We start from the raw sequence: 9,883 nt of genomic DNA, 5'->3' as shown, positions 1-9,883 counted from the left end.
TTTCCAAAACAAAAATTACATCATTATAAGCCGTATTCACAATGTAGGGTACTTGGCCTAGTAAAGAAACAGAAAAGCTATTTTTGACAAACATTTCAGTTTCTAATGTATTTTTTTATATTTTTTTGATATTGTGCTCTTTTACTACATTACCAGGCCAAGTATACTACATTGTAAATACCGCTATAGTTTAAAAAGTGTAAATAAGTAAAAAAGTAGTTCTAATGTATTTTGTTTTTGGTTTCTGCTAAACTGCTATTTTGCTAGAGAAAGTACTCTACATTGTCAATACCGCTATTATTTCATATAGTAAATAGTGTTATATGTTCGTCATAGAACTATTTTTTTAAAAAATTTAATTTTCGAAATGCATTCAGTTAGTCATTTGACGATTTCTTATTTTAGTGGCAAAGTTTCCAGACACCGAGAAAACTCTTTCGCCTTATAAAACCTTATAAAAAGTTTAAAATAGTTCTATTAAATTCTATAGAACTCTAGAATTTGTTCAGTGAGTACAAATTTCATTTAAATCGTTACAAAATTAAAAAAAATATTAAACCAATAAAATCGATGTGGTCACCCGGGTGGGTATTGGTAAAGCGAAGGTTAAACAGGTGGTGGCTTTATCGTTAATAAAGCATTATAAAGACAATCTAAATTATTTATCCGATTGCTACCTACTTGCTTCAAATAAAGCTAATTCCCGCTTAAAACGACTTTCAGCATTTGATTTTTAATGTTTAGTATTTTCTTTTGCAATTTTGATTGAATAATCTAATTTGTTTTTAAAATTTTGCTCCATTTGTATTTCGGAAACATCATCATCATCGCTTTGAACTGATAAGGCAACATTGCGGTTAAATAGACGTATGTGTGAACATTGTCTTTTTGTATTATAATTTAGCTTATTATGTTGTGAAGTTATTAGGAAATTTACATAAGTCTGCTGTTATATTGTTTATTAACTTCACATTTTATTGCAAGAACAATTTTTTTGAGAAATCGTAGAATTTTTAGATAGCAGCTGTTTATAATGAGTGTTCATCATAGCAAAATGTCGGCTTAATGCTTCTACTATATCCTTAATGGGGTTTAAAACCTCCACTAATATTTGGAACACGCCATTCAAACAGAAATGTTATATTTAAATGTATTAAAGTATTTTTAATATTTTTAAATTTCCCGGACCCCAAACCCTACGCACGTTACAAAAAATGAAAGTAACTTTAAAAGTTGAAGTGATTTTTTCTTTAATTTTAGCGAATTTTGCATAATAAAGCACACAAATCTTATTCTTTTAATGAAAGAGAATTCTAATATAACTTTTTTGCATGAACAAACATTTGCCGTTTTCATAAAAAGCAGAGAACATTTTGTGACGCTCTTTACATTTTTTCCAGTACCTTGAAAATGATCACATTTTCCGTGAAAAGTTGTGAAAAATTCCATTCAAAGTGAAACTACTCAAAATTAATTTGTATTGTATTGAATGGTCAAAAATATAGCAGTCAATATGACTTGCCCATATGTATGTATGTAGAATCTTAGAAGAGAGCTACAAAAAACATGAACCATATTTCACATTAAAATTTTAAGTTTTTTACCTACCTTAGTGTGGATTTTAGCTCATCCCGATTTTATTTAAATAAATATTTAATAATTACCAATAAATCTATTAGTATTAAAAACATTTTTTCAAAATAGATACTATGTTAAAAGTTATGTGCACTTAAATTTTAAAAAAATAAAAAGTATTTTTTTTCGCGATTTTTTTTCGAAAAAAAGTACTTACATTAATCTTTAGTTATATTTTTCTCAAATGTAACTTTTTATAATTATTATATTAAAATTTAAAAGATTTGTATAACTTCGAGTTCCAGAGCCTTGCAGATCTATTTTTTATGTAAACTGCAACATTATGCCAAATTTTCTCTAATCTCATAGGTGCTTTTAAAAAACTAAAACCACTTTTGTATGACCTAATAATATTATGTTCTTAAATATCGTGCAAAGAGAATTTATTGCCCGAATCTCGATACAGTCAACAGTGTAAAAAATCTAAGAAATAGTTTTTTGGGAATCCTGGAATTCTCAATAATAATTCATAAATTCTTTGCGTATTGATCATAAATTTGTATATTAGTGTAAAATATCAATAAAAGCGATTCATAAAGAAAACTTTTATTGCATTTTAAAAATTAAAATTTTCCAAAAAAGTCTTCTATCAATTTTTTTAATTCTTAAAAATTGCATAAATTTTTTAAAAGAAGACACAATTTCCAACACATACATATGTATATAATATGTATATCTTATCTTTACCACTAGTCAAATTTATGGCTTCAAAATAGTACATAACTCATAGTAATTAACTTCAACTCCGATTTTTGGTAATGCAGTAGTCGGCAATGCAGTGCACAAAAATGTATTACGAAACGGCAAGATTATATAAATCTTCTGTTCGTTGTTGATTTTGAATCCATAAAACAGTATTAAGAGAGATGTTTCACAAAAACAGGTGGGTATATAACGTATTACCTCATCTTGCTTAAAATTATATATATTTAGCGCATTTTTAAGAATTTGATTTCCATATAATACCTTTTCACTATTTCTTTAATCGAATTTACGATATTAATATTATTTCATATAATGTGTAACATTACTTTAACATTATTACTCCATAATACACACAATTTAAGTAAAAATTGTGAATTTAGACCTATTTTAAAATGCATTATTTTTTAAGTTGTGGCAAAAAGTTGGCACTAATCTTTTCACAACCCTTTTAACAATACTATATACTAAGAAGAAACAAAATAAAAATTGTACGATTTTATATGATTTTTTTAATTCCAACAAACTTTTGTAATTTTTAAAAAAAGAAATTATTTTTGGGAGCTATAAAAAGTAATGTTAGTCGAAATATTTAATAAAGATATTGCTGCTACCAAATTTTGAAAATACAGTGCACAACTTAAAAAATAATGAATTTGAAAATAGGTCAAAATTCACAATTTTTACTTAAATTGTACTCCAAAATATGAACACTTTTTACTTCCATGGGGTACTCTAAAATATGAACTTAGTGAACTAAGCTGTTCATATTTTAAAGCATTTTAAAATATTAACAGCTTATTTTTGTTTTTTTAACGTATTTTATTAAAATCTAAATCAAAAGAGTAGTGGCTAAATTCTAATTCAACTGCTTAATAATTTGTGTACTTACCTAGCTGTAGATGGGAATTAGATGCCATTCGCAAATATGAATAATCTTGCAAAAGTGAACTGGACTGGTTTTAATTAGTTCATATTATCGCGAGTGCACTGTACCAAAGAATACTAAAAACAAAAATTTCAACTCATTTTTAAAAAAATTAATTTTTGAGAATTATTTTCTTGAGGCAATTCAATTAATTTTTTTATTCCTCTGGTGAAGTCTAGGAGAGTCAAATAAAACCAAATCCTAAAAATTTATTTGAGTTGTGTTTTAGCTATCAATCAATATAAAATGTATCATAATCTGAGAATATTTTTTTTTGGATTTTTGTTTATGAGACAAAACACCGTGGTCCGTCTTGACATTGAAGATTATAAATATTCATTTCCGAATCGATAAATTTATTATCAACATCTTGGGATTGTTTTTCTAGACCGCTCTCTAAGTCGGACACCTTTTTCTCAATGCCATCCACTCTGCTGTTTATAACTTCCGAAATTTGGTGAAGTTTCTCGTGTGTTACTCTAGAAGTTTCTTGAAATTTCATTTTCTTTTTTAACTTCAGCAAGAAGTTTTTCGTTGTTGACTCTAGAAGTTTCCTGAACTTCTCTAGAATCATAGCAGCAAACATTGTGGATAAATCCATGCTGCTTGTTGTTGCATGGATAGAAATTTCCATTTCTTCTTTATATTTGAATTCGTAAGCTCCGATATTTTTGATTGCAAATAAAAGCCGTTTAGTAGTTTCAAAATTTGTAACAACTCTTTATTTATTTAAAATATACAACAACAGTTTAAATAGTCACTCAGTGTTTTTATACACGTTTATAAATTCGCCTAAATACACTCATTATAATGTACAAGTATACACTGGTAGTTCAGTTGATGTCTTTACTTAACGATACTTCAAATTAAACTCACTTACTTTGGTGTTCTCACGGCCAATTTATATACACTACTACATTACCATCTAGAAAGCTCTATTTCTACAATGATCTTCAAACTAGAATATTCGAATTATAGAGCTTTCGATGTTAATCATTAATCATTCAGTGTTGCCATACTTAAAAACAATGCTCAACTCAAAGCTTTTATTCAATTTTGTGTAGTCATTTTGTAAAGTTTGGGGAGCACTGTTGCTTGAGAATTTGAATTTAAGTATAATTTCGTAACAATATTTAAGACTAATCGGATATTGTATATGTATTTATGAATTCATCATCAAGCCAGGGGATATACAATGTTTATTTTTATTTTATTTGTAGTAAAAATATATAAATTATTTTGTGTACCAACTCGGGAGCAAGCTACATACAATTGACTGTGTGAAAAACATGAATTATTCAAATGTAAGCCAGCAATAGTCAACGATTGGCCTTGTGCCTTTTCTATAACCTTAATGGTTATAGAAAAGGCAAGACGAAACGGGAACTGAAGCCGCTTGAATTCAAATGGTATGCGTGGAATCAGTATGTCTTCATCTTTGATATGCCACCGATGATTGTTGCCTCAAATAAATTTGGTGAATATTTTTTGATGGATTGACCCATTCGTTGCATAATTTTGGTGACAGAACAACTTTACCGTTCATTCCCAGAGATTTTCTAGGGAACTTCAAAACGCTGCAATATAATAAACGTTTGTTCATTGCCCCAACCAGTACGTCCTTGTGATTCCTGTAGTCATCATCCTTATTGTAATGAAATGCCGTCAATTTTAAATCGATTTTTTCTCTTGATTGAGCCATTCGGGAGCGATTGGCTTATAGTCTTTCGATATGCTGTTGGGGTGTCTCTTCAGCTCTCTATGAATATGCACTGCGACGCATTTGCTGAAGCCGTGATACGCGTTTCTTTCCGTTACTGCGGCTCTAGACGTAGATGCCCTTTTCCAATTTTCTTGAAGACGCGATTCGCGTTCCGCATCTTTTTCAGCAGCTCTTCTTTCCTTGATCTTCCGTGATGTGGTTGTGTTTTTTGCCAATGCCTGTTTTTTTTTTTTGGTGTAATTTTTGTAAATTTTCCGTTAAAATTATTTTATTAAAATTTCAGTTATAGTATGTTAACTGATCCACACAAATCTGCAATTAACGCAATGCAAATCAAATACAGTCAGTGACTAAATGAAAACAAATTTTATTTGAATAAACCGTTATTTTTTATGAATTATGATTTTTTTATTAAAAGTAGAATACGGAGAGTTACTCAAAATATTTGTTTAAAGTAATACCGGACATGTTTTGTAATGATTTGGTGTAAGCGAAGAGTACATATATTAATGTGAATTAAAATTTTTATTGTTTGCCATTGTTTGAACGATGGGAATGAAAAAAACTACTACAATCACTGATCTTGGAAGCCTGTATATAGGAAACTATATAAACTATCTATAAGAATTGAAAAAAATGTCGATGAACAATTATACATACTAGGATCGTCCACACTAAGGGAAAAGCTGCAACTTAAAAATAAGAACGCGTCATATTAATTCAATAATGTTCATTATAATACAAAAACCATACAAAAATATGATAAATCAATAATTTTCGACTTTAAATTAATATTTCTAAACTTTCGTTAAATTTTCTTATTGATTCAATGTGGTTTTTATTGATTTTAAGTTGTTTTTTCTCTGGGTGCACTCTTATGGAAATGTTTTATATTGGGTATATTTAGAGAAAAGAACATTTTAAACCATATATGTTTCATCAATATTGGTGGACAATAACTTACTTAAAAGTGTACCACATAAAAACGTGTGGCCTATTTATAATTTGGCAATAAAATTTGCAATATAAATAGCGTTCCAAGCATCTACCAATCCTTGAAACATAATATCTGAATTAGTGCAATTTTCGGGATCGATTCTTTGATTAACGATTTCCTTAAGGTTTTCAATGGGGTTTAGATCTGGTAATTGTGGTGGCCATTCCATTACCGAAACTCTTTCTTGTGCTAACCACGATTTACCAACATGTAAAGAGTGCTTGGGGTCGTTGTCGTGCTGAATAACCCATCGAAGTGGCATATTATCCTCAGTATTTGGAAGCATTACTTTTTCCAAGATGTCTCTATAGATAAAACCATCCATTATTCCAAGGATTGGCAGATGCTTGGAACGCTATTCCTGCAAATTTTATTGCTAATTTGATAGCTTCACAGCCTTGCCGATGTAAGGCCGTCATTGAAAATATAGAATTTACCCAAAATATTGTTACGAAATTGTACTTGAATTCAAATATAACGATTTTAAGGGCTGATTTAAAAGTAGCATAATGCTTTCAAATAACAGTGCTGTAAAAGCAAACTGTAACATATCTGTGGGCATTATTAAATAAAAGCTTTCAGTTGATTTGATCGTAAGTTGGCAACGCTGTATTCGAATATTCAGTTACAGAACATTGTAGAAAGTGCACCACAGATGGCGTATGTATTAGTAAGATCTAGAATATTCGAACTTTGACAGTTAAAGAGCAATCTAGAGTGCAGATGGCAGTGTTATAAATAGTGGCAGAGGTTGCAGTCGTTAGTGAGTTTATCAGAGACGCTTTTCGAAAAAACATCAACTGAGTGCCTTAAAGTGTGTTGTGTTTTTCAAGTAAATTCGTGTACATTATAAATTGTGTCTGTATTTCTGAGAATTTATGAACGTGTATAAAAAACATTGAGTGGCTATTTAATTCTGTGGTTGTTGTACATTTTGAATAAATAAAGAGTTGTTACAATTTTTAAACTACTAAACGGCTTCTATTTGCAATCAAAAGTATCCGGTTTATTTAAAGGAAATAAACTAACGTTTTGAAAAGGTTAAAAAGTAACAGTATATATATTCTGGATCCTTATAGATAGCGGAATCGATTAAGCCATATCCGTCTGTCTGACTGTTGAAATCAATTTTCTGAAGACCCCAGATATCTTCGGGATCCAAATCTTCAATAATTCTGTCAGACAGCTAAATCGGTCCACAAATAGCTGAGATATGAGGAAAAAACCAGGACAACCCCGATTTGGTGAAGGGTATATAAGATTCGGCACAGCCGAATATAGCTCTCTTACTTGTTTTAATTGTAATGGATATTTTTTATGAAATTAATACAATGTAATGTATATTTTTGCAATTACAATTACAAGTAATTGAAAAATCAGTTAAAATTGTATGTAATTGTAATGTGTTATTGCTCACACAGTAATTGGGAAAATACAGTTACAAGTAATGGTAATTACACCAGTAATGTAGTTTTAGGATACGAGTATAAGCTCACACGGTTTATGAAATACTTTCAGGAAACATTTAGAGTTGAAGTGATTTGTTCTCCAATACATTGATGATTACAAAATAACAAAAACGCAACATATAAAATATAAAATGAGTTTGTCGTCCTTTCAAAAAATAATACAATCAGTTGCAAGACAGACATCATTACCATTCCATCGGATTATTGTTTATTATGTTTGTACGAGTACATAAGTATAAATGTATAATTAAAAGTAAATATTTACAATAAAAAATAGTTATTTCATACATATACACATAAATTTACATGAAACTTTCATCGTTATCATTATTATCGGGATTGTTATTTGATTCTTTAATAATACTACTAAATCTAATTGGAATCGTGGGGCCAATTGTGTTACGATTAGATCTTTCAATTGCACTTGGATTCTCACTGAGGATTGAACTCATATCCGATTCGTTACGAGAGATGTCACTAATTTTTCGGGTTCCACTCGAATTGCTTTCGGGATCACTTTCAAAGCTAACTTTCTTTTGCGTTTTGGCATCCTCCTTGAGAATGGAACGGGTGTTTTTATGTTTTACCAGTTCGTAAGCACAGGTATAGAGGAACGTATACTGGGCTAAAGTCTGTACCATTTTCATGCGCTGAAAACGTAATTTCTTAACGGTTTCGTAAATATTAATTTTTGATTCGTTCTTGAGACGCTGCATAATGATGTCGAGACCAATGAATGTACCAGTGCGGCCGACACCTGCACTGCAGTGGACAACAATGGGCGAGTAACTGGGTACTTTTTCTACCTTAACTTTGCGTATGAATGTGATTAAATGTGTGGGATCAGTGGGACAACCGTGATCTGGCCACTTTTTAAAATAAAAATGTACAACTTTTTGTTTCAGCCCAAATGTTTCATGTGTAACCGACAGCTCAGTGCGATCATACAGATCGAATGAATCTTTTTTCTTGACGATGACATTGATGCCTTTTGTTTTTAAGGGAAAATATTCATGACATTTTATCTGGAAAATCGAAAAAATTTATTAAACATATATACATATATGTAAGTAAATTCAGAAACACATTTATTGCTGATTTACGGCCGTATTCATAAAAGCTAAAAACTGGTTTATAAATCATTATTAGGCAACTTTTGATAAAATTGTATTCATAAACGTTTAATAGCTTAAAATTCCTTTTACAAAGCATTGTCAAGTTTACAAATTTTAAAGTTGGCTCTATCCTACTTTAAACCAATTATAAAGTATTTTTTTTACATTTTATCTTGCAAAAAAATGGGAATTTTAAAGATACATTTTTATAAATTTTGAATAAAAAACGTAGTAAATTCATCGATCTTACATTGATAAACACATGATCTTCAATGACAAGCTAATGTAAAAATCATGCATATTTCACCTAAATCGAACCACTTCGTCATCACTTGAACCTCTGTCTAAACTATTTGTTTTTAATGTAATTTTTTGCTGGTTTAGTATAATGGATCTTATTCCCCAGCGAAATTAAAATTGTGTTTAGTAATTGCAATAAAACCGTCTATTATTCCAAATTTATACAAATGTATCCTGTAAAAAAGAATACTTTAAAATAGATTAGTAGGTCGATCCTACTTTAGGTCGAGCCTATTTTGAAATTCATATACTTTTATGAGTAAAATTTTATAAAATTTTGCCAAACAATGTTTTATAAACTTGTTTTACGCTTTTCTGAATACGGCCGTTATTTTTAATACTTACAAGATCGCCTTCTCGAAACTGGGTGACCATCACAATAACTCTAACATTATGTTGCAACACCATACGCCAGAAATCTTTAGTGCTTTCTGGCTTAGGGCCTTGAGTTGCAATATACTCTTTACGCCTCCTATAGCCCTAAAAAAACCGAAGATATTCAAAGTATTTATTTAGTATGATGCTTCGAAATCTTGCGAATAACTGTATTATGCTAAACTTACATCTATAAACGAAGCATTGATATAATCGGATCCATCCGCATCGATATCCAAAATGACGCGATTTTTATCATCTAAAGCAGAATAAAATACAGTTGAAGAAAATTAATATACTTACATATATTTAATGATAATATTGTCATATTTACATGGGAAAATGTCGGCATAACGATTTTTGTTGTAACCCATTTCAGAAGCGGAGTAACTTAGATCCAAAGCAACGGCCGTTAACTCTTTGAATTCGCGTGCAATTTTGTCTGGCTTCGAAAGATCACGATAGAAAATAGCAAAGTTTTTAGCTATTATATCACCAAATGAGTCCTCTATGCCATGACAGGATTCACGTTGCCTTCCAAGAATTAAAAAATAAAATGCATTAATAAATTATCAACAAATCAAGAGTAAACAAGTAAGCCAAATTATACTTTAAAATAAAAATTAAAAATATTTTTAG

The 9,883-nt window shown here is 29.9% G+C and overlaps 1 protein-coding gene across 3 annotated transcripts in view; it reads right to left on the bottom strand.

The window, feature by feature from the left end:
- Positions 1–7,622: 7,622 nt before the first annotated feature.
- Ptp52F (Protein tyrosine phosphatase 52F) overlaps positions 7,623–9,883 on the bottom strand; it is a 65,521-nt gene continuing 63,260 nt past the window's right edge. For all 3 annotated transcript variants that reach the window (XM_065510859.1, XM_065510860.1, XM_065510861.1), the window contains 4 exons: positions 9,579–9,778; positions 9,433–9,503; positions 9,215–9,349; positions 7,623–8,479 (listed from right to left, as the gene is read on the bottom strand). In XM_065510859.1, the coding sequence (XP_065366931.1) occupies positions 7,757–8,479; positions 9,215–9,349; positions 9,433–9,503; positions 9,579–9,778 (1,129 nt within the window). In that variant the 3' untranslated portion in view covers positions 7,623–7,756. The remainder of the gene's footprint in view (positions 8,480–9,214; positions 9,350–9,432; positions 9,504–9,578; positions 9,779–9,883) is intronic.

Source organism: Calliphora vicina, chromosome 5 (genome assembly GCF_958450345.1).
Source record: "Calliphora vicina chromosome 5, idCalVici1.1, whole genome shotgun sequence".
NCBI lineage: Eukaryota > Metazoa > Arthropoda > Insecta > Diptera > Calliphoridae > Calliphora > Calliphora vicina.
Note: the sequence above shows the minus strand (reverse complement) of the source record. Positions and strands in the feature narration are given on the sequence as shown.